Here is a 26,991-nt window from a genome sequence, read left to right on the forward strand (position 1 = left end):
GAGAGCGAATGATGCCAATAATTCGAACACATGGTCTAGTTAAAAGGTAGTAATTTTTGCAGAGAGAAGTAAAGCAGGAGAGGAGTTGGGGAGCACTGGCGGGGGCAATTGGAAAGACAGTGAGTCAAGAGAGCGATATGGGAGGAAGCCATGTGACTATCAGGGAGAAAGTTCCAAGCTGTGGCAACAGCCCATGCAAAGGTCCTGGGGTACAAACTGTGAGGAGGCAGGGGGGAGAGGCAGCAGGACCCCGGGGCCTTTGCCCCTGAGATTGATGACAGCCACGGGAAGGTCTTGAGCAGAGATGTGGCCCGAAATTCCACCATCTGGCTCTACCTTTGTTCCCAGGCCAACTCCCAGCGCAGGCACCCTCCAGGTTGAGGGCAGGGACAGGGCCAGGGGCCGCAGCTGGGCCGGGAACCTGAGTGGCTGCAGGTGGATTCCAGCAGTAAATCAGGATTTCCTGGGCAGGCGCATTCAGAGAGCCTGGGTAGGGGGAAATGGCTGTTTGCTGGAGCACGCCAGTGGGGACAGGGATGGGGGCAAATTCTGGGCACATCTTCCGCACGTGGCAGCTCCATCTGCTCCCGGCAGGGCCAGGCCCGGTGCCCAGGTCGCTGGCATTCCTGGCCCAGATTTTTGCCAGTGGAGGGACAGGTGTCTTAGATCTCTGGAAAACGTCCTCCAAAAACAAACCAACGAATTCTATGCTTTTCTGTTTCCTTGTCCCAACAGATCTCCGAACCGCTTTCTGTCTTGCAAAACACCTTCACTGGCTTTCCCGATTCTAAAACCACCACACGCCAGCGAGTGCCACAGCACCCTTCCAGGGTGAGAGGAAAAAGGGCCCTTTGTTCCCCAGCCCCCCGGTCTTCCCTGGAATTTTCTGTCTCCCGCGCTGGGCAGTGGCGATGCGCCGAGACACTGGTGTTTCTTCACACCGAGTTTTGCAACGGCTTTTTTCCACTCGACAATAGAGGGCCCCACAGCTTTTATTTCCAGAAATTGGAAAATGAAGCGTGTCCGGCCCCCGCCTGCGCACCTACCACGGGCTGAAATTTAAGCCACGTGAAGCGGCCGGGCCAAGGTGCCGGGAGCGGGCAGACCCCAACGTGCCAGGGGGCCAGGGTGAAGAAAGGCGCAGGGCGGGCAGCTCAGGGATGCCAGCTTTCTGTCACCTGGCCCTTCTCCCTCCCTTTCCACACAGCAGCCCCCAGCACCATGAAGATGGGCAGGAAGAGGCCAGTTCTTAAAGACAACCCAGGAGGGGAAACTGAGGCCCAGAAAGGGCCAGGGGCCCAGGCCTGAGGGTTTCCAACCCCCTGCCCACAATTCTGCCCGCACAGAGACTCTCCAGCGTTGCAGGAGGATGAGGGAGACGCAGCAGTTCACCTGAAGAGGGTGCCAGCATTGGCTTCCTTCTGCAGAGCAGATGACTGGGACCCAGAGAGGTGACATAACTCACCAAAGATCACACAGCTGCCAGAGGTCAAAGTCTATTCTCTGAAGCTCTTGTGGTCAAGAGCTCTGAGGTCAGACTGATGGTTCCAGCCCAGCTCTACCCCTTGGGGGTTGCAGGGTGGATTCTGACTTTAAATGAGGCCTTCTGGAACATTCTAGAACATTCTGGGGTTGGGAGAAATTGCTGCTCTCTGGAGAGAGCAAGAGCCAAGGGAGGCTCAGGGGTATTTTTGGTGGTGTAGGGGGATGAATTCCAAACACTCTGTGAGCCTCAGTTTCCCTGTCTGCACAGTGGACACTCGGTAATCCCTGCAGTGCCTTTGACTGGGGCCGGGTGGGAGGATGGATGGGGCACCCGTGGGTGAGGGTTTGGGGGGCCTAGAGGGCCTCTGCCAAGCCCTCCAGTAACCCCGGAGCTGAGCCAGCCTCACTGGCCCATCGCTCACCCGCCACCCACATTACGCACCTGGGGCTGCTCTCCTCACTGGCTGGCTGCAAGCCAGGGGTCCCCGGAGGCCAGGCCAGGGCTGCCTTGCAGGTTGGAGCAGGGCCAGTCCTTAGGGTGGGAGGCATGGAGTGGAGCCTAGGGACCCTTTGTCTGTAGGGTCACTGCCTTCGATTGAACTGATGTGTGAGACCTGAGTATCTCCCTTGTTCTGGAAGTTTCTCCAAGGCTCAGAAGGGAACCTTCCTTGGCCCCAGCCACCTGAGCCAACATCAGGGGGTGCTAGAGTGACCCCATCATGCCCAGGCACCATGCCTGCACCCCCGTCACCTTTTCCTGTGCCTCAAATCACACATGTGGTTCATTTCTCACCCATCCCAGGCCAAGGGGGCCCCTGCCTGCCTCCTGAGCCGCCAGACACCCTTGGCTCACAGCCCTGAGGCCCCAGGGGGAAAGAAATTTCCAGCAGGCTGGCAGCTCCATCAAGCACCCAGCCCCAGGAGCAAGGCACTGGGGGGTCCGATGTAGGCAGAGACCCCGGCTGGGGAGGACAGACGGCCCCGCTCATCCCACACACAGGTGCCATGAAGGAGGGGGGTCCCCCCAGTCTGGGCTCTGGGACCAGCTTCCTTTCAGGGAGGTCTGCCTGGCATTGGCTACACAAGCCTGGCCCAGAGAGGGTCTGGCAATCTCTCAGGTCACACAGCAAATCCAGGATAAGCACCAGCTCCCTCTGGCTTTTGGCAGGAGGGGTACTGTGACCCGCAAAACCTGGACCCCAGGCATCGACCTTTGGCCCAGCTGCACATCCTAAGGCCAGTGGGTTCAAATCCGAACACCCCCCACCCCATCCCACTTCCCAGCTGTTTGGAGCAGACCATAAAAATAGCAAGAGTCTGGGGACGCCTGGGTGGCTCAGTTGGTTGGACGACTGCATTCGGCTCAGGTCATGATCCTGGAGTCCCGGGATCGAGTCCCGCATCGGGCTCCCGGCTACGTGGGGGGTCTGCTTCTCTCTCTGACCTTCTCCTCGCTCATGCTCTCTCTCACTGTCTCTCTCTCAAATAAATAAATAAAATCTTAAAAAATAGCAAGAGTCTGAAATAAAATTTTAAGCAGAACAGGTGGTTTGAGGCCGTAAAAGGAAATGAAGGGAGGGACCATGGCCAGAGGCCCCAGGGGCAGGTGGCACATTGAGAAGGAAGAGAGTAAGGGCAGGGAAGGGTGTGCCAGGTGGAGGGAGCTGGTGGGAAGGGCTTGAGGAAGGAGTCGGGATAGGCGCCGGGGCTGCCAAGGGGCAGAACTTGGAGGGAGGGAGCGAATGGGCAGAAGTAGAGTGACCGGGTGCCTGCAGGCCTCCCATGGACCCTGGTCACCACCTCCACCTTCTCTGCGATTGGGGAAGTCTGGAGTTAGGGGCTCAGCCTGGCTGCAGTCGCTGAGCGCAGGAGCACCTCCAGCCTCCTGGTGCCCTGTGGGGCGCTCAGACAGTCAGCTTCGGGGAGCCGGTGCATACAACATACCCATCAGCCCCCAGCCTCGCTGCCCCTGCTCCAGTCCACACCCTCCTGTGACTCAGTGACAGATGGCTAGAGCACCGGTGTGGCTCGAGGTACAGTTGTGCGTGGGGACCCTCGGGGGACAGCACCACCTCCATCCCCTCTCTGGCCACGGTGACAAGTGGATCTGACCCAGAGGGCCCAGGAGCAGGTGGGACAGGGGCAACACGGGGGGTCTCCATCTGGCTGCTGTCCCAGCCTAGTCTCTTGGAACCTTCCTGGCCTGGCCCCAGGAGGGATAAGCACCTCCTCGCTCCTCTGGGGCATCTGAAAAGTGCTGGGGAGGCCAGACCTCCACCACAGAGCCAGCCTGCTTGGATCCTCTCCTAGACGGGGCACTCACTCTCTCTGGAGGAGCCCTGAGCAGAGCCAGAGATGGTCGTGCCGCAGAGGAGGGACGTGGGGCCCTGAGCACAGCCACCTGGTCCCAGATCCCTCAGGGGGTGAAAGGCAGGACCAGGGCCCCAACCCAACGCGCTTGCCGACATAGCCAGCCAAACTCTGATCACGCGAGTGGAAGACAGAACCCAGGCCCTCCACTAAACGCCTGCTCTGGGTTTGGGTTTTTTAAGATTTTGTTTTTAAGTCCTCTCTGCACCCAAGGTGGGACTCAAACTCACAACCGCAAGATCAAGAGTCGCGCACTCTAGCGACCGAGCCGGCCGGGCGCCCCAGGTTTCCAGTCCTTGAGCTACAACCTCACTTTTTACATTCTCTTCAAGCCCCTCCGGTTCTTCGGCTTTTCGGTCCCCCTGGGGCTGTCCGTTGAGCAGAAAAAGCGGCACAGTGTGGCCAAAGCTCCCATGAGGACAGACCTGGCCTGAGCCAGGGCGTAACAAGGGGACAAGGGGCGAACAGTGTTTCTGGAAGAGCAGCTTGTGTGTCTGGTGGCTCCTGAGTGCACTGGAGACTCCAGGTGACCTGCGGCACGGAGTTCCCCTGGGGACCTCCATCACCATTACCAGCAGGGTGGCCGTGGGAAGGCTGGCATCTCGCCCCAGCTGTGGGTGGGTACACAGCGACATTAGCACCGACAGCCCTGTGACTTATAATTTAATGAGTCACCAGATAATTCTCCCTGCGGGAGAGTGAGCCATGAGTAGATTTGGGTCAGCCTCCTGGGTCAATGTCTGGCCCCATGAGACCCCCCGCCTCCCAGAACCTCCACCGGCCGAGAAGAGCATCTCACAGAAATGGTATCCCGGCTGGGGACAGGGTGACTCCAGGAGCCAACTTCAGACTTTGGCCAGCCTGGAGCAGCCTCTTGTTTCCTGGTCTCCCTGTCTCTGCTCTGTCTCCAGGAGCCTGTCCTCCACATGGCGGCCTGAGAGAGTCTCAAGACAGGAGCGGATGTGGTGATGGCTCTGTTGGAAGCCTCACATGGCTCCCTATCCCTCCCCCAGTCCCCCGAGCATTGAGAACCCCATTGCTGACCGTCGGCAGACACGGCTCCATGGGGCCTGGCCTCCGTGCCAGCTCTGAGCTCATCTCCTGCTCAGGAAGACCCAGCCTTACTGAATTCCTCCATCCCTCCGTTCCTTGCAGCCTGTCTCAGGGCCTTTGCACAGGTGATTCTTCTGCCCAGAAAGCTCTTCCCTCCTTTTTACGAAGAGAACTCCTATGGGGCTTTAGCTCACAGCTCACACACCCAGGAAGGCCAGACCAGGTCCCATCCACCTCACTTGGTACCAGTTATAATTTTACATTTACTCTGAGTTCCTTGTGTGTGTGTGTGTTTGGTTTGGTTTGGTTTGGTTTGCCACTTGCTTCCTGCAGGATCCCGGGGACCTAGCACGTAGCCGGTAGTCAAGAAATGTTTGTTGACCCACTCAACACGGGAGTGGGATCTAGTGGAAGTGACGGTGGGAGCTGGAATTTCTGCCCACCTGCCCCTTTCCACCATCCAAGGAACCCCTGCCCACCCCTGGACAGAACCCACTTTGAGAACCAGTGGTTTTGGTCATCCTTTTCCCTTTATGGATGGGCCGGCTGTATGTCCAAAACCACACAAGCCTCAGAGCACTGGTACTGCCCGTGATGGGGTTGGGGTTCCCACACCCACAACACCAAGCAGTTCTAAGAGAATTCAGGTCAATGCCAACACATCTCCACAAAGACAGCATCGGTCCCGCCAGGCTAGGGGCTCTCGCGCACAAGCCTGGCCCCCACCCCCACTTCAGAAGCCGGCCACAAGCCCAGGCCATCGCCTGCGCTTTTTTCTTTTTAAAGGTTTTACGTATTTATTTGAGAGAGAGAGCGCACACGAGCAGGAGGAGGGGCAGGCAGAAGGGGAAGCAGGTTCCCTGCTGAGCAGAGAGCCCAATTCGGGGCTCGATTCCAGGACCCTGAGATCATGACCTGAGCCGAAGGCAGATGCTTCACCAACTGAGCCACCAGGAGGTCCCCGTCACCTGACACCCAGCTAGAGAGGGGAGGTTCCAAGGTCCTGCTCCTTGGGTTTCACGACTTGGCTGGGGTGGGTCACAGAACTCAGGCAAACGCTTACCTTTACCAGATTTTTAAAGGACATAATGAAGGATGCGAATCAACAGCCAGATGGAGAGAGGTGCAGGGCAAAGGATGGGCCTCCTCACCTTTCCAGCCAACAACTCTGGCCACCTGCTCACCAGCCCGGAAGCTCTGAGCACCTGGTCTGTCTGGGGTTCCCGCATAGGCGTGATTGACTTACACACCAGTCATGGGCGGGTTCAACTTCCCGGCAACCTACCCCCAGCCTTGGGTGGGTCCAAAAGTAACCTTGGTGGACAAGGCACCGGTTTCATGTTTAGGGTTCTGAAACCTTTCCGGGAACGATGGATGAAGATTGAACACATCCGAGAAATAGATTTGGGGGATTTGAATGATGAAATACGCGCGTACTCCTTATAAATCATTATATCACAGCAGAGACGGGGCAGGGGCTCCCACAGGTGGCTTTTTGGTGATGGTCTGGCTGCTGGGAGCGGACACCTGGGTCACCTGATGGCAGGTGTGGGGGTTGGACTGAGCCATGAGCCCTCGATCAGGCCATTTCCTTCTCCTCCCTGGTGTGGTCTAATCCATACCCTGAGAAACCTGTGCCTCCATCCTAAACCTGCTGGCCAACTGCTGGCTACCCCACATGCCACCCTCCCCCAGGTAAGGCCTCCTGAAGGCAAATTTACCCACTCCCAGGATGCAGTGGATGCCCCCTAGACAAGGCCTCATGACTGCCGTCCTGGAGCCTTTCTGGGTCCAGTGGGGCCCAGGTGGAGTGGGGTGCGAGCCCCCACGGCCCTGGCCTCCATCAGCAGCCCAGAGCCCTTCAGAGTTCTTGACCTTGGACTCTCTCCAACCCATCCGATGGGAAAAGGACTTGCAATACAGGGAGATTTTGTGTTGGGTTAGGGTTTCGTGTCTTTCTTTCTTTTTTTTTTTTTTTAAGATTTTATTTATTTATTTGACAGACAGAGATCACAAGTAGGCAGAGAGGCAGGCAGAGAAGCAGGTTCCCCGCTGAGCAGAGAGCCCAACACGGGGCTGGATCCCAGGACCCTGAGATCATGACCTGAGCCGAGGACAGAGGCTTCAACCTACTGAACCACCCAGGCACCCCTAGTGTCTTTCTTTCTTACTTTCTTTCTTTCTTTCAGATTTTACGGGGACGCCTGAGTGGCTCAGTCGGTTAGGCAGCTGCCTTCGGCTCAGGTTGTGATCCAGTGTCCTGGGATCGACTCCCATGTAGGGCTCCCTGCTCGGCGGGGAGCCTGCTTCTCCCTCTGCCTTCGCCTGCCACTCTGCCTGCCTGGGTGCTCTCTCTCTGACAAATAAATAAAAATTTTAAAAAATATATTTAAAAAGATTTTACTTATTTACTTGTGAGAGAGAGTGAATGAGAGAGAGAGAGAAAAGCATGCCTGGGGTGGGGGAAGGGAGAAGAAAAAGCAGACTCCCCGCTGAGCAGGGAGCCCAATGTGGGGCTTGATCCCAGGACCCTAAGATCATGAACTGAGCGGAAGGCAGACACCCAACACACTGAGCCACCCAGGTGCCCCTTAAATGTCACATTTTATTTTATTTACTTTATTTTTTTAAAGAGAGAGAGCGTGTGCACCCTTGTGAGCAGGGGGAGGGGCAGAGGAAGAGGGAGAAGCAGATTCCATTGAGCAGGACCCTGAGATCGTGACCTGAGCTGGAGGCAGACCCTTAACCCACTGAGCCACCCAGGAGCCCCAGTATCTGTCTTTTTTTTAATTATTATTATTCCGATCTTTGCAGCATCCCAGCGCAACAACACTTTTCATTCTGTTTTTAGGGGAAAAAAAAATCTTGGGTTCAATTTGGATAGGAACACCCTGCCCCCCTAAATCTGTGCTTTTCAAGGTCACTGGCAAGGATCTCCTGGCCCCTAGGAGGGGCGGCTGTAAACCCAGAGCCCCTACGGAAAAGCACGGACTATATTCACTTTATTACATTTCTATGTATTAACCTTTTGTGCCCGGCCACCAAGCCCTGAGGCAAAAGTAGCAAATGGTCAACTTTCAGCCCCTTCCCACTCCTGCCAGGGGGTATCTCCTGGAAGGTCTATCTGTTGGGTCTCCTTCCAGAAGTGTTGGCACCAACACGTGATTCTGCGTTCCGCTCCTCTCCGTCATTCAAGGCCACCTGCTGGTTGCCGCCCTCCGCCCTGGCAGCTTGGCCAGCTCAGCCCAGTGGCACGAGCCTGCTGGCCACTGGTGACGTTTCTGAAACCTACGAAAATAAATAAAATAAAATAATTAAGTAAAAATGTTGCATCATTTTAGAACCTGTAGCAAAATACATATGACGGGCAATTTGCCATTTTACCCATAGTCAAGGGTGCCATTCGGCGGTATTGAGAGCATTTGCGATGGCGTGTGACCAACCCCACTATTTCCAAGACGTCTTCGTCACCCCAACTAGAAGCTCTGTTCCCAGGAGCAGAAACTCCCAGTTCCCGTTCCACCCTCTCAGGCCCCTGGTGATCTTTAATCTACTTTCCATCCCTCCAAATTTACCTTTTCTAGATGTTTCTCAGACGTGGAATCCTAGAACGTGTGTCTGGCTTCTCTCCCTGAGCCAACGCCCTCCAGGTTCATCTTACTGTCACCAGTGTCAGAATGTCCTTCCTTCTAATAATGATAATAATACTCCAGCGTGTGTGGACAGAATGTGGACAACATTCTGTCAATGCACTCGTGCCTCAGTGAGGGTCCGGGCTGCTTGCGAATTTTGGTGGTTGGGAATCGTGCTGTTCTGAATACAGGTGCACAAGTAATTGAGTTGCTACTTTCAGTTCCTTTTGACAGATATCAGGGAATCTGCGTACAACGCTAACTCGAGGTCCGTGTTTCTGAGAAGCAGCCACACTGTTTTCCCCCATATGTGATTTTCACTGTTCTAGCAACTGTATTAAAAATAGTAAGATGGGATGGGGCGCCTGGGTGGCTCAGTGGGTTAGGCCGCTGCCTTCGGCTCAGGTCATGATCTCAGGGTCCTGGGATCGAGTCCCACATCGGGTTCTCTGCTCGGCAGAGATCCTGCTTCCCTCTCTCTCTCTCTGCCTGCCTCTCCATCTACTTGTGATCTCTTTCTGTCAAATAAATAAATAAAAATCTTTAAAAATAAAAAAAAATAGTAAGATGGGGGCACCTGGGTGGCTCAGTTGGTTAAGCAACTGCCTTCGGTTCAGGTCATGATCCTGGAGTCCTGGGATCGAGTCCTGCATCAGGCTCCCTGCTCAGCGGGAAGCCTGCTTCTCCCGCTGACCTCTCTCCTCTCATGTTCTCTCTCTCTCTCTCCCATTCTCTCTCTCTCTCTCAAATAAATAAATAAAATCTTTTAAAAAAATAGAAAGATACCAGAAAAGTTAATTCTAATAATATATTTTATTTTACCCAATACACCCAAAACATCGTCTCAATACGTAACAGATAGAGAAAGGTCAGTCTGGGATATTTTATATTTTTTGCTGTGAACTCCTTAGGACCCCAGGTCCACTTTACATGGCACACATCTCTGTTTCGATACTAAACTCACAGGCTCCTGGGAAACCCAGGTCTCCACTGAGGATCTGTGCTGATGCAGGGCTTTATTCATTCTGCGAGCTGCCCAGTATCTTAATGTAGCAAGACATCCCAGTTTAACCAGTCCCACCATGGCAGACATGTGTAACTTGTCCCAAATGCCCTGCTAGGCACATCTGTGGCATCTGGGCCAATCCCTGTGGCCAGGGGGTATGGGCATTTTAAATTGTGATGCTCACCAGTTTTCCTTTCTTAGACATTCTAGAGCAGCACATACTTTTGGGGAGGGAGTGCCTGGGTGGCTCAGTTGGTTAAGCAGCCTTCGGCTCAGGTCATGGCACCGGGGTCCTGGAATCGAGCCCCACATCGGGCTCCTCCTGCTCTGCTGGAACCTGCTTCTGCATCTCTCTCCGCCTGCCACTCCCCCTGCTTCTGCTCTTTCTCTCTAAATAATAAAGAAAATCCTTTGAAAAAGAAAACAAAAAAATTTTTTTTAATTTTTTTTTTTACTTATTTTTTTGAGAGGGAGCAAGTGAGTGCGAGCGGGGTCGGGGGCGGGGGTGGGACAGAGCAAGCAGAGGAAGAGGGAGAGAGAGAATCCCAAGCAGATACGCCGAACAGGAAGCCCCAAAGGGACTCGGCCTCACAATGCTGAGATCATGACCTGAGCTGAAATCAAGACATGGATACTGGGGCGCCTGGGTGGCTCAGAGGGTTAAGCCTCTGCCTTTGGCTCAGGTTATGATCTCAGGGTCCTGGGATCAAGTCCCGCATTGACTTTCTGCTTAGCAGGGAGCCTGCTTCCCCCTCTCTCTGCACCTGCCTCTCTGCCTACTTGTGATCTCTCTCTCTCTCTCTTTGTGTCAAATAAATAAATAAAATCTTTAAAAAAACAAAAAACAAAAAGAGAGATGAATACCTAGCTGACTGAGCCCTCCAGGTGCCCTAAGATTTTATTTTTTAAAGTAATCTCTAGGGGCACATGGGAGGCTCCGTCAGTTAAGCCTCTGTCTTCAGCTCAGGTCATGATCCCAGGGGTCTGGGATCCACCCCCCATCAGGCTCCCTGCTCAGCTAGTAGTCTCCTGCTCCCTCTCCCTCTGCCCCTCCCTTCACTCATGCTCTCTCTCTCTCAAATAAGTAAATAAAATATTTTTTTTAAATAAAGTAATCTGGGCACCTGGGTGGCTCAGTGGGTTAAGCCTCTGCCTTCGGCTCAGGTCATGATCTCAGGGTCCTGGGATCGAGCCCCGCATCGGGCTCTCTGCTCAGGGGAGAGCCTGCTTCCCCCCTCCCTCTGCCTGCCTCTCTGCCTGCTTGTGATCTCTCTCTCTGTCAAATAAATAGATAAATTTTTCAAAAAAAAGTAATCTCTACACCCAGCATGGGGCTCAAACCCACAATTCTGAAATCAAGACCCGCAGACTCCACCAATCCGCACGACAGGCTTTCGACAGAGCCACACATGTATGTAATACTTTTCTAGTAGCCACATTTTCAAAAATGTAAAAATAATATGGCGGAATTAATTTTAAAAAGACTGTCTTGTCCTCAACCCAATAGACCCTAACTAGTATGATTTCCATGTGTAATCAATATGAAAATTACTGAGATATTTACATTCTCTCTCTGATCCTGTGCCTTGGAAATCCGGTGAGTCTTTTACACTGGGTGTGCCGAGAGTCTGGACGCTCAGTTTCCATCCTCGATCCTTGATCAGTATTTAACTCCAGAAGATGGACAGTCGAAGAGGCATATTTGCACATCTGGGACGTTCCATATATACTTCCAGGTTTCCAATCATTGAATTGACTATCTGAGGTTGCTTTCGGTGTTGTTTGATCTTTCTTTCTTTCTTTCTTTTCTTTCTTTCTTTCTTTCTTTATTTATTTTTTCTTTGTCAGGGAGAGGGAGAGAGAGCACAAGCAGGGGAGCAGAAGGCAGAGGGGAAAGCAGACGCCCCACTGAGCCAGGAACCAAATACAGCATCCCAGGGTCCGGGGATCCTGACCTGAGCGGAAGGCAGATGCTTAACCGACTGAGCCATCCAGGCATCCCTGATCTTTCTTTTTATTTAAAGACTTTATTTTTAAGTCATCTCTGAACCCAACATGGGGCTCAAATCACAACCCCGACATCAAGAGACCTTGAGGCCTAAAACCTTCAGCTCCGCCCTGACGTTCTGCAAAGCTGGCTGGTGGCAGCAACGGGAGGCCCCCAACCAGACGGCGCCCAGCAGAGCCTCCTGGCTCACGTGGGCTGGCCGGACTGGACCGTGGACTGCTCCAGACGCACCTGCCAGGACCACGCTGCCGGGCGCGTGACCGCTAGGGACCTCCCTGAGCGGGGACATCATCTACCGGGCACCTCAGCTCCAGAAGAGCAGCTCCAAGGGACCTTGCCTCCAGGGGCCTCACCTCCAGGGGGGTCTTACCTGCCGGGGGCGTCAGCTGTTGGGGACCTCGCCTGCTGGGGATCTGAAACCAGTCACCTAGCCTCCCTGGGACTCATTGCGAGGAGCCCCTCTGAACGGGGGCCTCACCTGCTGCACCCCTCACCCGCTAAGACTCCCCGGGGAGAACTGGCCTTGGGGTCCCGCTCACTGGTGACGGGTTATCCTTGCTGTCGCCAGCCGCCCGCGGGGTACGCAGTTGGGCAACACTGGCTCCGTTCTCCACATGGGAATGCTCCCGGGAAAATCGCTGTCTTCTCCCTCATTTGAGAGCAGCGGCTCGCACCCCAGGCGCCTCTGCCTGCCCAGGCACACTCAGCAAAGGCTCAGGAGGCTTGTGCTTGGCACAGCAGGAGGTGGGCTGAGAGCATCCGGTGGGAGGGGGCCAGGGACGCTGTTCACAGCCCACAGGCCCAGGAAGGCCCCCAAAGCCAAGAACGGCCTGGGTGCCAATGCCAAGAGGTGGTAAAACCCTGGAGGTCAAGCCCCACAGTGGGTGGGAGTGGGGACCAGACTGTCTGGGGACCCATGGGGGGCAGGGGTGGGACAAGAGTGGAGGAAGGGCAGGGACTGGCCCCTGAAGGACGGGGAGGGGAAAGATTGCGGCGCTGAGCACATGTAGACCAGAAAGTGTGTGTGACCAGGGCTGACCATGGCGGGGTGGGGGGGTGGTGTGCTTGGAGTGAGGCCACTGGGGAGAGATCCCACTGGGTGTGGCCGAATACCAGACCCCCCCCAGTCTTACACATGAGAGGGGACACTGAGGGTGTCCCTCCTCCTGTGTGATTTCAACTGTGGAAGCATCTGGGCCATGTGTCCACGTGTGATCAGATCTCCTAAGCACCATGTAGGTACCACTCTCTGCGCTGGGTGTGCATGTGTGTGTGTGTGTGTGCGCGCACGTGTGTGTGGAATGCGGACAACCCCAGCCCCGGGCATCTGTGGGGGCAGCTGAGTCTCTCTCCAATGCTCTGGGGGGCTGGCCAGAGCCCCATGGTTGGGATGTTGGAACTCAGCAGGAGACAAGGAAGTCCCAGGGGGCCATGAGAGGGTACACACACACACAACCTCAACACACACACACACACACACACACACACACACACACACACACGGAGGCAGACAGGCTTCAGGGGCCACAGACCTGGGCTCCAAGGTAAAATTTCCCACCGTGTACACTGGGCTGAGGGAACTTCCGCCTCTGTGGCTCAGGGCCATCTGGGATGGGGAAACTGAGGCTTGGCTTCTGACCCAAGCAGTGGGGACCCCAGCCTCTCTGCCACAGCTGAGCCGACTCAGCCCAAAAGGAGGAGGGGTCCACCACCCAAAACCTCAGAAGACGGGGGATGGAGGTGAAGGGAGGGTGGGGGTGTTCGGTGGGGGCTTGGGGTGGGCGGAGACCACAGACAGTCTCAGCCCTGAAACTTCCTACCAAACAGACCACCCCTCGGCCAAGCCCTGCTCTCAGGACTGCCTGGAAGTCCTGCCTGGTAGCTGCCTCGAGTGTCTCCAGCTGCAGCAGGGGACCAAGTAGCAGGGAACAGGGGATGTTCCCGTTCGGCTGGGTGATCCTTCCCGAGGCAGCTTCTGACGGGGCCCTCCAGCTTCAGGAGGGGGCCTGGGCTGGGTCATGGTGTTTAGATGGCGGCCCTAATATCAGATGTGTGGGAAAGAGGGGAGAGGGCAGTCTAGGAGAAGAGTGAAGGAGAGAAAGGGCTCTTTTCCTGGGAGCCTCCCTGGAGTTGGGGTGAGGGAAGAAAAGAGGGGACCATGTGCTCAGGAAGCTGTCTGGGGTGGGAGGGGCTTGTGCCCTCCAGAACCCCACTCCAGGTGCAGGACGGGAGGGTCCATGCCCACTGGTCTCCAGGGTGTGGGGTTCCCCAGCGGGACCTACCTCCGACCCTGGGATGTGCAGACCCCTCCCCAAAGTCTGGGAACCCAATCCTCCACGCTGTCCCGGGCCTGCCAAGCACCAAGGTGACACCGCTTTTTCTGTCCTCTGCGAGGACACATCGTAAATCCCCTCAGGAGCGGCTCGGGCCAGGGCTTTAATAGGCCCAGGACCTAGGTCCTTGGGGATGGGGCTCTGCCCTAGCAGGCGCCGCTTTGGGGCTGGACAGGGCTGGCGCCTGCCCCAGACCTATCCCCACAGGGAGATGGACAGCGCACATATATTTTTAGCTGGTGAAAGGAGACTGTGGCTCCGTGCGGGTAGACGGGGCCTAAGGAGGCCCTCTGGGGAAGGGAGGCCTGGGTCCACCAAGACCTCAGGCTCCTCATCTGCCATTCGGCTCCCTCCTCCCATTCAGAAGCTCACCTTTGGGGGTGGTGGAAGCGGGACACGTCGGAAGGGACACTGGGACCTAAAGGCAAGTGGGATGGACGGCTCCCGTCGACGTTGTTCCCACTCACACCACTTTCCTTGGCGTTACCGCAGGGAAAGAACCTTCTGTACGCCAAGCAGGCGGTACCTGGCCCGTCCCCCTCTGCCCAGTGGAGCTGGCGCCGCGCCCCACCCCACTCAGGCTCGTGTGCCTCCGACACGTGGGCTCCCCCGGAACGCGGAATCACAACCGAGCTCCATTTTCCACACTTTATCTCGGTGCAGTAACTGGACAGTCCGGAGGCCTGGACGGCACCTGCTGCGCACGCGCAGTCCGTCGCCGCGGGCCTGGCCAGGCGGGGTGGGTGGGGGCGCCGCCGCGCAGGGGTAGAGGGGGGGCCGCCGTCCGGCCGGTCCCGGTGAGGTAGGCTCAGACACAGGCACACTCGCGCGCCGACAGCTCGTGGACCGTGTGGTAGCGGCTGTGCGCGTCCAGGAAGGACACCTCGTCCTCGTAGGCCGTCGGGCGGCAGCAGGGCTGCGCGCGCACCCGCTCCCGCCGGACGCGCCTCCGCTGGCGGAGCCGCCGCAGCCCCAGGTCGTACACGCGCGCGGCCGCCTCGCAGGCGCCTGCGCAGTAGCGGAACAGCACCGTCTCGTCCGACGCGTAGCCCAAGCCCAGCTCGCTCACGCGCACTTCGAGCTCGCGCAGCCCGCACGGCCGCGCCCCCGATCGCGCGCGCGCGCGCCTCCGCCGGGCCCCCGCCCGACGGTGCGGACGCGGGGACCTGCCGGCCCAGGGCGTCAGCTGGCGCAGCTCCACCGCGTCCGGGGCGCCCTGCAGCAGCGCACGATCTGCGAGGAGAGACACAGAGCGGGGTGGGTCGGTGGGTGGCTGGGGGAGAGCTCCGACCGTCGCCCTTCCCCTCGGAAAACACGCCGTTGCCGGCACCCGGGGGCCTTCGCGCACCCTCCCAAGGCCAAGTGTCAGCTCACGGCCACTTGGCAAGCATGGCACCTAAACGGTCCCTGTCTGGAGGCCGTGCGGGATGCCTGTGCAGAAGCCCAGGCAGGGGCCCCATGCTTCCAACGGCCTTTTCTGGACCCAGCCCCTGTGTTGGACACCGGCCCTTCCGCTGGGCCGTTAATGAGTCCCTAGCTCACTCTGTGGGGGCCCCACCAACACCCGCACCCACCCCCACTCCTGCTCCATCGCGTGCTGGCACTCAGTTTCTCCATGCACAGCACCACATCGGGCTGGGTGGGCTGTTCAGAACGTGCAGACACCGAGTCCTGCGTGTGAGGACCGCGTGGGGAGGCAGCAAGGGGATATCCCGGCCTCCCCCACGTTACAGGTGAGACAACTGGCCATCCAGTAGGGCAGAGACTGGCCCAAGGCCACAGCACTAGCAGGTGACAGAGAGAGAGACACGAGCCCAGGCTTCTTCCGGCCTCCCTCGTGTGGCCAAGTTTGGCCCGCGTCCAGTTCTCTGCGCTCCCACGGTGCCGGGAGGTGCCCGGAGTCACAGATTCCCAGGGCCCTGGAGCCTAAATTTATTTCCCAGGCGGCTGGGCTGCCCCAGTCCTCTGGAGAGCCTCGCAGGCATGCCAATGGCAGGTGGCACTGATAGTGGAGCCGCAGGCAGGGACTCCCAGCCTCTGAGCAGGTGGCAGGCATGCTTGTGGTTGGGAGAGGACACCCAGACTTTATCCCCTGCCTGCCGCACCCCTGGCTCTCCAAGGAAATGGCTTGCAGGGAGACCCTAGGGAGAGGGTGTGTCTGTTTCCGCAGGGGGTGTCGGGAAGCAGACAGACCCCAATTGTGAGCCTTGCTCTGCCAGTTCCAGCCCTGTAAAACTTCAGGCAGGTGATGGCCCTGCTCTGTGCTTCAGTTGCCACGTCTGCTCAAGGAGCTCGGAGAGTTCCGATCTGGCTGAGGCTGGGGCAGCGGAAAGTGGGGAATCAATTGAGCATGTTTCCAGTTCTTGAAGCCCTGGGGGAGGACTGGGGTGGCCGGTGGCGTCTGCTCTGGGGTTAGGTTGGAGCCTATCTATCTTAGGGTGCCTAATTTCCACCATGTAGCGTGCCCGCCCCTCAGGTATACATCCACACAGTTTTTGCGGGGGCGGGGGGGGCGGGGCGGAGAAGGTTGCCAGATAAAGTACAGATGCCCAGTTAAATTTGCATTTCAGATAAACAGTGAAAGCTCTCTTGGTCTATGTGTCCCTGCCTCCCTCCAGCAGGCCTGGCCACCGGCACAGGGTCTGAACACACAGAGATGAGATGAGCAATAGCTCCCCCCACCCGAGCCCCACCCCGCGCTCCCACCGCCCCAAGCCTGCAATTCCACCACCCGCGCATCGGGCTCAGAGGGATTCTGGGGGCTCAGTGGGATTCTGGGGGGTCAGCGTCCACTCTCTTCCCTTAGTAGGACTGCGCCCAGGAACAGGCTGCCGGGTGGGCAACCCCCGCCCAGGGGCCGAGAGCCTTCCCGGTGGGTGCCCGAGATCCCACCGTCGGTGTTGCCGCACCAGGCTCTAAGCGCTAGGTTTTGGGGGCCTCACCCGCGTCTCTGGAACTCAGGGTCTTTGGAAGGACTTTGCTGCCCACGGGAATAAGCGGAGGGCGGAAGTGGAGCCCGTGCCTGAGGCCGCCCTTGTCCATTGTAAGGACAAGAAAGGAGGATTGTGTGGGCCGACAGGGCGGGCGCGGACTTGCCCACGAACCGCACGCGATGCAACCCCGCGGGCACCATGCACGCGCCGCGACCGCGCCCACACCTCGGCCCCGGCGTGGCGGCCGCGTGGACACGTGCGCACTCACAGGAGGTCTGGACCCAGGCCCTACCACCCCCCACTCCGTCCGGTGGGCGGGGCAGTGGGCGGGCCCGAAGGAGGAGTGGGAATCGGGGGCGTGAAGGCCACGCCCCTCGAAGGGCGGGGGTTCTATATCGCCACCCCAAGGCATTTTCCCCTGCCCATCTCTCCCAACCTGTGTCTCTCTGTCTCTGAGCATCTCTGTTTCTGTTTCTCCCCCCATTTCTACGTCTCTCGGGGTTTCCCCCTCCCCTTGGCCCTTGTCCACTGGGCAGGTCCTTGGGGTCTCGGGTCCGGCCTTCCGGTACCTGCATCCCGTGCAGCGCATGGGAGCTCCCCCACCCCAGAGGTTGGATGCCCCGGTCTAATCTCCATCCGGACCCCTGGTCCCTCAAGACCAGAACCTAATTCCTTCTGACAGCTGAGCCCAGAGACCCTCAGCTCCCAGCAACCCCTCCACCACTACCGCTGCCAGGACCTTGGGGGGATTTGTACCCTCCCCACCCCATCTAAATTAAGCCTCTGTGGCCCCTAAATAGAGTTCCACCGTTATGGCCGCCTCCGTATCAGGGCAGCTGACCTAAGTCGGGGACCCCCTTACACTGGGCCAGGCGGGCGATCCGGGCGTCCACGGTGCGAGGTGGCCGGCGTAGTGGCGTCAGTGCGGGTCCCAGGCGGTGGCTGAGGAGCAGGCCGTCCCGACACATCCAGATGGAGAGCACCGAGCTGCAGAGCACCGAGGCCAAGGCTGCCGCCTTCCAGCGCTGCATCCTCGGCCTGTGGGCACGCGATGGTCAGCCCCACGGCCTCCGTCTGTCTGTCTGTCAGGCAACAAACGGAAACAGAGAGCTGGGCCAGGCGCCGGGGACACGGTGGCGCCCCTGACTTCCAGCCACTTCTGCTTAATGATCAGTAATAGCATAGACACGACTCATCAAGGAACCACTGAACGAGCTTGTGAAAAATGCTGCCCAGGAAAGGGGTGGGCACTGTGCCAGGAGTAGCAGGGCAACCGCCCCCATCTGGGGCTGCCACAGTGCTTTGCTGAGCATTGACGAAAGCTGAGGCTTGAACAGCAAAGGTAGGAGTCGGCCAGGCACAAGAGAATGGCATCTCAGGCAGGCGGGAACAGCCAGTGCAAAGGTCCTGAGGCTGGACCAAAGTTGGCCAGTGCAGCCAGGAGGCTAGAGTGACTGGAGCCCAGGGAGCCTGGAGGGGAGCCTGGAAGGTGAGGGTGCTCCCAGCAGAGGCCACGGTGGGACTGGGGGGCGTGGGGAAGACAATGTGCTCAAATGTGTTCCTGACCTTGGGGTCCTCTGGAGTACCTCCCGCCCCTCTCTGAGCCTGGGTTTCCCCTCCAGACAGAGATGAAACTACTGCCCAGGAACAGGTGTCCATGGACCTAAGCTGCACTCGACCCACCCACCCGCAGGCCTTTGCACAAGCCCGTCCTCCCACCCAGCACATTCCCTTCTCCTCCTCCCCACTCCCAAGCCCCTCTCAGTCTCAGCTTGGACAGCGACTCCCCCAGGAAGCCTTCTCTGGCTGCTCCTACCCGCGCCCTTCCTCCCACCCCCAGCTCCGAGTTGGAGGAGGTGTGCACCCCCAGTGGCCCCATCCTTCCTGCAGTGTTTCACGGATGACTCAGTGCTGGGACCTCCTAGCCCCGGCACCCTGAGTGCACACAGTAGGTGTTTCCTGAGGCATGCGCATTCCCGCCCAGCCGGACTAGAACTTCTCCCCGCCTCTGGGCAGCCCCCAACGCGGGTTTACATTCCCAGGCCTGGCAGCCTGGTGGCGGCTCGCGCGGGGCCTGGAGGCCCGCCAGGTGTAAACATTTACACAGAGCGTTGAAAGCCGCGCTGGAGGCGGGTCAGCGCCAGGGCTCAGCTGTGGGGTGCCGGGCGCCCCCACGCGCGCACCTCGGGCGGCTCAGGCTCCCATGCGCGGAGCCGGCATTTGCGTGCGATTTGCATTTCAGTCTGGCCTGGACCCCTCAAGGGCAGGCTGGGCTCCCTGGGTCTGGAACTGCCTCTCCCCGCCCCCTCCCAACCCGGCACCTCCGCCCCACGGAATCGCTGGCCCGAGACCTACAGCCGCTGGACAGTAGCAGGGCACTTGTATTAAGCGCCGGCTGTGTACCAGAGCCGGAGCTGAGCCCACCAAGGAGGCATGGTGAGCTCCACTTACAGCTGGGGAAAGGCGGCACACAGCAGGTAGGGGCTTAGGCAAGGGCACAGCTAGAAAAGCATCTGGGATTGGAATCTGCCTTCTTGGGTGGGACACACACGCAGGGGCTGCGCGGGGCTGGGCTTGGGCGCGTGGCTGGAACAGAGTGAGTGAGGCGGAGGGAGGAGGAGGAGGGGAGGCCGGGGAGGGGCCCCAGGCAGGTCGCGCAGGGCCTTGGTGGCCAAGGGGAGCACATCTCATTGTCAGGCTGGTGCAGGGAGCAGCGGGCAGCCTCGCAGTTGTCAGGTGCCCCAACCCGCCCCTTGGCCTGAAGGAGCATCTGCTTTATGCTTTGGGGCCATAAAGCCCTCTCTGCACGCCCAGCACCCTGCCTGCTCTCACACACGTCCTGCCCTGGGGTGCCTCCGTTTCCCTCTTAGGCTGGAACGAGGTCCCCGGCCGGTGCCAGGCTCTGGTCCTGTGTTTCTGCAGAGGCCTTCCCAGGGAGGGGGGGCAGCGAGGGCCTGAGAGGCTGGATGGACCCAGAGCCGGCCTGGCCCCCAGAGCCCCCGGTGTCCTTGGAGCCGCGGACCCCCCCAGAGCTCTGCCGGGGGGCAGGAAAGCAGAGGGCCAAGGGTGGAGGGGGCCCAGTGGGTGCGGCTGATAAGCGTCTGTTAACAATGGGCCTTTCAGTAAGGGGGTCACCCAACTGGTTTGTGTCTGGCGCGGCCCTGACACACAGGGGTGCTGCGCGTGTGGCCGAGGGCTCGGGGAGGGGGCCTGCTGTGCACTATCCGTGTGTCTGGGTCCCTGAGGCTCCTGGTCCTGGGTAGGTGGGTTCACAGCACACGTGGGGGCTCACACTCACTCACATTCAGCCTTCTTGTCCTCGGTCATGCACCTCGGTGCTCTCACTCCCGTGCACTCCCAGACACTCCTGCACGCACACCCTGGGACACGCTGTCGCTTGCACACTCTGACATTGTCCCACTGACACTCCCTGCATTCGTGCTCACCAACTCCATCCAGCAGGGTGGGGCTCACACACACAGGTGTTTTCACGTGCACACGGGCATTTTCACTCATGTTGGAAACACATGGCCATGCTCTCACACTCACACGGGCCGGTGTCCTCACACTTCCATCCGAACGGGAGCACACTCACGCACGAGGGCATTGTCACACACGTACTCCCAACATTATCTCATTCATGTCCCGAAACATGATTCAACAGACACACTGGGACACATCACACCCACATACCTCCCCTGTAGCACACACACGCGCTGATGTCTTGCACTCACCTACAGGAACACTGACCCCTGGGCATTATATCTGCACACTCACTTTATGTCCCTTGAAGATGAGGAGGTTCACACATCGCTGTATTTCACACACTCACGCTCTCACACATGGGCATTTTTCCTTAACATTGTTCTACACTTGAATAAGTGGATTTTTAAAAAAATTACAATGTCATGAGCCTATAGCATTATATTAATTTCAGGTATACAATATGGTGATTCAATAATTCTGTTTCAGCATTTCTCACCGGGCATCGTTGTCCCCATCTCCTATCTTTCTTCCCCCAACCCACTTCCCCTTCGGTAAACACGTGTGTTCTCCATAGTTAAAAGTCTGTTTCTTTGTTTATCTTTTTTTATTTGTTTTGTGTCCTAAATTCCACCTGTGAGTGAAATCATAGGCTATCTGTCTCTCTTTGCCTGACTGATTTCACTTAGCCTAATACCCTCTAGATCTACCCGCCTTGTTGCGAATGACCTGATTTCATTCTTTTTTATGGCTGAATAATATTCCACATCTTCTTTATCCATTAATCAATCAATAGACTCTTGGGCTGCTTCCATCATTCGGCTATTGCAAATAATACTGCAATAAACAATAAACATATCTTTTCGAATCAGTGTTTCAGGATTCTTTGGGGAAATATCAAAGAATCATATGGTACTTCCATTTTTAAATTTTTGAGGCACCTCCATACTGTTTTCCGATTGGCTGCACCAGTCTGCATTCCCACCCACAGCACAGAAGGGCTCCCCTTTCTCCGCATCCTCGCCAACACTTGTTTCTTGTGTTGTTGGTTTTAGCTGTTCTGACAGATGTGAGGTGATATCTCGTTGTGGTTTTCATTGGCATTTCCGTGACAATGAGGGACACCGAGCATCCTTCCATGTGTCTATTGGCCATCTGGATTTCTTCTTTGAAGAAATGTCTGTTCATGCCTTCTGCCCATCCTCAAGTGGGTTGTTCTTTGTTTGTTTGCATTTTTTGGTGTTGGTTGGGCTTGTTCCTTATATATTTTGGATACGAACCTCTAATCAGCTGTGTCACTAGCAAATATCTTCTCCCACTCCAGAAGTTGTCTTCTTGTTATGTTGTTCATTTCCCTTGCAGTCCAGAAGCTTTTTATTTTGAGGTAGTCCCAATAGTTTATTTTTACTTTTATTTCCCTTTACCTCGGGAGACCTATCTAGAAATACGTTGCTATGGCTGATGTCAGAGATGTTACTGCTTGTCTTTTCTTCTAGGATTTTTATAGTTTCAGGTCTCACATTTAGGTCTTTCATCCATTTTGAGTTTATTTTGGGGCATACTGTAAGAAAATGGTCCAGTTTCATTCTTTTGCATGTAGCTATTTAGTTTTCCCAACGCCAAATGCAGAAGAGACTCCCTTTCTCCCCATCACAGATTCTGGCCTCCTTTGTGGATGATTAACTGACCGTAAAATTGTGGTGTATTTCTGGACTTGAATAAGTGGCTTTATTCATTCTTCACAGCTGCCTAGTATTTTACTTTAGCGAGAGACCCTACTTTGACTAGTCCCACATTGACGGATGTGTATCTTGTACAGAACAGCCTGGTCGGCACATCTGTGATACTCAGACCAATCCATCTAGAGAGGGTGGGTGCATTTTAAATTATGATTCCCGCCAGTTTTCCTTTCTTAGAAATTCTAGAGTAGCATAACCTTTTGATAGAAATGTAAGGGTCACACAAATCCTTAATTTTTTTCAGTAGCCACATTTTCAGAAATGCAAAAAAAAGGTGAAATTATTTTTAGTAAGGCTGTCTTCCACCCAACAGGTTCTAACTAGTATTATCTCCATGAGTAATTGATATAAAAGTGATTGATTTATTGACATTGTGTCTTTGTACTCCCTGGAAATCTGGTGAGTCTTTTACACTGGGTGTGCCTCGAGTCTGGATGCCCGGGTTCCATCTGCGATCCTTGACCTGTATTTAGACTTCATAAGGTGGACAGTTGAAGAGGCAGATTTGCACATCTGGGACGTTCCATATATACATCCAAGGTTTCCAATCATTGAATTGACAGAGGTTGCTTTTGGTTTTGTTTGATCTTTCTTTTTATTTGAAGGCTTTATTTTTAAGTCATCTCTGCACCGAACGTGGGCCTCAAACTCACGACGCCAACATCAAGAGACACCCGCTCGACCGCCTGAGCCACCAGGCGCCCTATTTTCTATTCTGAAGTTGGTTTTGATTCACAGAAGAGAGTACTCGTTTTTAAATTTAAATTAGCGTTAAAAACCCCGTTTCTCAGACCCAATAGCCACACTGCAATGGCTCCGTGGCCTCATGGGGCCAGTGGCCACTGAATTGCAATGGTGTAGGGACAGAGGCTTTCCCTGACTGCAGAAAGGACAGTGTCTGCTCTACGTGGAGCTCCACCTGCAAAGCGGGAAAAGAGTTTGGGGTTAGGTCAAGAACAGAGACTTTATGTTCTAGACCATAATGGCTCCAGGGGGGTGTACTTGAGCAAGAGACATGCATGTATACCTGAACCTCAGTACTCTCATCTCTAAAATGGGTGATCAGGGTGGCAGGCAGTAGAGTGGGCAGAGACAAGGTTCTAGGTTTCTGTTCCAGGATTTGGGGTCTGGGGTCTGGGAGGACTATGCGACTGTCCGCGGGGAAAGGTAGGATCCGGGAATGGAGGGACATGGGCCAGACCACGAGACACCGAGGACCACCCAGCACAGGACCAGAGGGGCTGGTCTCCAAACACTTTGGGATGGACACTGAGTAAATACGTCCAGCTCATATTGGCATCTCCAGGTGCGTCCTGTGCTCTCCCCACAAACCAGCCAGGCTCTCCTTCCCCTCCACACCTCTGCACTGGCTATTACTTTGACGGGAACGCCCTGTCTCCCAAGCTGTATGGTACCTGGTGAGCTCTGGCATAGCCTTCCAGACCCAAGTTGTACCCCTCCCAGATGGAGCCCGGGGTTCAAGCCTCAACTCCAGGGCCTTGGGGAAGTCTGGGAAAGCCTGAGAGGGGAGGGGCAGGGTCAAGGCAGAACCCGAGAGCCCTTGGGACCTACTCCAGCTCCCTGGGGCCCCCTCCCCAGATACAGAGGCTGAGCTGCCTAGTGGCTGGTGAGCCTGGTTCTGGGGCTGGGATTCCCGCTCGGCCCTATCTCCCGCTGAGTCATGTGGCCTCCGTGAGCTCCTCTGTCCGCTGCCACAAACAACAGCGCCGACCCCAGGACCCATGAGTATCACTTTGGAAACCCACATGTGGCCGCAGGCATGGGCTGTCACATTTCTCATCAGTGATACCGTCTCCACTCTCCGCCCCTGTCTCCCCACTCCCTCAACATGTTTTCCCTAGCTTTCTAGAAACCCCTGCATCCTGCCTGCATCACAGAGAAGCCTTTCAGGAATGTCCTGGAGGCCCATGGTGCTGGGTCCCAGCAGAAGGGACCACAAGCAGTTCCTGTCTCCTGACGCTTTCATCCTCCCAGAGCCCCAAGGAACTGGCTCCGGTCCCTGGCGCCGCTGGCGACGGACAAGGACCGTGCCCACCGCCTCAGCAACCTCCGCTGGCTGGAGACCCTGTGGCCTGCATCCTGAGCTGGGCCCCCGATGTTCTGCAAAGCCCGCTGGTGGCAGCAACGGGAGGCCCCCGACCAGACGGCGCCCAGCAGAGCCTCCTGGCTCACGTGGGCTGGCCGGACTGGGCCGTGGACTGCTCCAGACGCACCTGCCAGGACCACGCTGCCGGGCGCGTGACCGCTAGGGACCTCCCTGAGCGGGGACATCATCTACCAGGCACCTCAGCTCCAGAAGAGCAGCTCCAAGGGACCTTGCCTCCAGGGGCCTCACCTCCAGGGGGGTCTTACCTGCCGGGGGCGTCAGCTGTTGGGGACCTCGCCTGCTGGGGATCTGAAACCAGTCACCTAGCCTCCCTGGGACTCATTGCGAGGAGCCCCTCTGAACGGGGGCCTCACCTGCTGCACCCCTCACCCGCTAAGACTCCCCGGGGAGAACTGGCCTTGGGGTCCCGCTCACTGGTGACGGGTTATCCTTGCTGTCGCCAGCCGCCCGCGGGGTACGCAGTTGGGCAACACTGGCTCCGTTCTCCACATGGGAATGCTCCCGGGAAAATCGCTGTCTTCTCCCTCATTTGAGAGCAGCGGCTCGCACCCCAGGCGCCTCTGCCTGCCCAGGCACACTCAGCAAAGGCTCAGGAGGCTTGTGCTTGGCACAGCAGGAGGTGGGCTGAGAGCATCCGGTGGGAGGGGGCCAGGGACGCTGTTCACAGCCCACAGGCCCAGGAAGGCCCCCAAAGCCAAGAACGGCCTGGGTGCCAATGCCAAGAGGTGGTAAAACCCTGGAGGTCAAGCCCCACAGTGGGTGGGAGTGGGGACCAGACTGTCTGGGGACCCATGGGGGGCAGGGGTGGGACAAGAGTGGAGGAAGGGCAGGGACTGGCCCCTGAAGGACGGGGAGGGGAAAGATTGCGGCGCTGAGCACATGTAGACCAGAAAGTGTGTGTGACCAGGGCTGACCATGGCGGGGTGGGGGGGTGTGTGCTTGGAGTGAGGCCACTGGGGAGAGATCCCACTGGGTGTGGCCGAATACCAGACCCCCCCCCCAGTCTTACACATGAGAGGGGACACTGAGGGTGTCCCTCCTCCTGTGTGATTTCAACTGTGGAAGCATCTGGGCCATGTGTCCACGTGTGATCAGATCTCCTAAGCACTATGTAGGTACCACTCTCTGTGCTGGGTGTGTGTGTGTGTGTGTGTGTGCGTGCGTGTGTGTGGAATGCGGACAACCCCAGCCCCGGGCATCTGTGGGGGCAGCTGAGTCTCTCTCCAATGCTCTGGGGGGCTGGCCAGAGCCCCATGGTTGGGATGTTGGAACTCAGCAGGAGACAAGGAAGTCCCAGGGGGCCATGAGAGGGTACACACACACACAACCTCAACACACACACACACACACACACGGAGGCAGACAGGCTTCAGGGGCCACAGACCTGGGCTCCAAGGTAAAATTTCCCACCGTGTACACTGGGCTGAGGGAACTTCCGCCTCTGTGGCTCAGGGCCATCTGGGATGGGGAAACTGAGGCTTGGCTTCTGACCCAAGCAGTGGGGACCCCAGCCTCTCTGCCACAGCTGAGCCGACTCAGCCCAAAAGGAGGAGGGGTCCACCACCCAAAACCTCAGAAGACGGGGGATGGAGGTGAAGGGAGGGTGGGGGTGTTCGGTGGGGGCTTGGGGTGGGCGGAGACCACAGACAGTCTCAGCCCTGAAACTTCCTACCAAACAGACCACCCCTCGGCCAAGCCCTGCTCTCAGGACTGCCTGGAAGTCCTGCCTGGTAGCTGCCTCGAGTGTCTCCAGCTGCAGCAGGGGACCAAGTAGCAGGGAACAGGGGATGTTCCCGTTCGGCTGGGTGATCCTTCCCGAGGCAGCTTCTGACGGGGCCCTCCAGCTTCAGGAGGGGGCCTGGGCTGGGTCATGGTGTTTAGATGGCGGCCCTAATATCAGATGTGTGGGAAAGAGGGGAGAGGGCAGTCTAGGAGAAGAGTGAAGGAGGGAAAGGGCTCTTTTCCTGGGAGCCTCCCTGGAGTTGGGGTGAGGGAAGAAAAGAGGGGACCATGTGCTCAGGAAGCTGTCTGGGGTGGGAGGGGCTTGTGCCCTCCAGAACCCCACTCCAGGTGCAGGACGGGAGGGTCCATACCCACTGGTCTCCAGGGTGTGGGGTTCCCCAGCGGGACCTACCTCCGACCCTGGGATGTGCAGACCCCTCCCCAAAGTCTGGGAACCCAATCCTCCACGCTGTCCCGGGCCTGCCAAGCACCAAGGTGACACCGCTTTTTCTGTCCTCTGCGAGGACACATCGTAAATCCCCTCAGGAGCGGCTCGGGCCAGGGCTTTAATAGGCCCAGGACCTAGGTCCTTGGGGATGGGGCTCTGCCCTAGCAGGCGCCGCTTTGGGGCTGGACAGGGCTGGCGCCTGCCCCAGACCTATCCCCACAGGGAGATGGACAGCGCACATATATTTTTAGCTGGTGAAAGGAGACTGTGGCTCCGTGCGGGTAGACGGGGCCTAAGGAGGCCCTCTGGGGAAGGGAGGCCTGGGTCCACCAAGACCTCAAGCTCCTCATCTGCCATTCGGCTCCCTCCTCCCATTCAGAAGCTCACCTTTGGGGGTGGTGGAAGCGGGACACGTCGGAAGGGACACTGGGACCTAAAGGCAAGTGGGATGGACGGCTCCCGTCGACGTTGTTCCCACTCACACCACTTTCCTTGGCGTTACCGCAGGGAAAGAACCTTCTGTACGCCAAGCAGGCGGTACCTGGCCCGTCCCCCTCTGCCCAGTGGAGCTGGCGCCGCGCCCCACCCCACTCAGGCTCGTGTGCCTCCGACACGTGGGCTCCCCCGGAACGCGGAATCACAACCGAGCTC

At 57.3% G+C, this 26,991-nt stretch overlaps 1 protein-coding gene across 2 annotated transcripts; it reads right to left on the minus strand.

Moving 5' to 3' along the window:
• Positions 1-14,523: 14,523 nt before the first annotated feature.
• Positions 14,524-18,654, minus strand: LOC125088418 (neurturin). Of its 2 annotated transcripts, none has more exons than XM_047709574.1 (2): positions 17,662-18,654; positions 14,524-15,120 (listed from the first exon to the last, which is right to left on the minus strand). In XM_047709574.1, exons 1-2 carry the CDS (start codon positions 17,849-17,851, stop codon positions 14,696-14,698), a joined length of 615 nt encoding a protein of 204 aa, XP_047565530.1. In that variant the 5' UTR covers positions 17,852-18,654; the 3' UTR covers positions 14,524-14,695. The 2 variants fall into 2 exon arrangements, with proteins under 2 accessions (XP_047565530.1, XP_047565541.1); XM_047709585.1 differs by having other exon boundaries at positions 17,683-17,972.
• Positions 18,655-26,991: the final 8,337 nt, after the last annotated feature.

Source organism: Lutra lutra, chromosome 1 (genome assembly GCF_902655055.1).
Source record: "Lutra lutra chromosome 1, mLutLut1.2, whole genome shotgun sequence".
Taxonomy (NCBI): domain Eukaryota; kingdom Metazoa; phylum Chordata; class Mammalia; order Carnivora; family Mustelidae; genus Lutra; species Lutra lutra.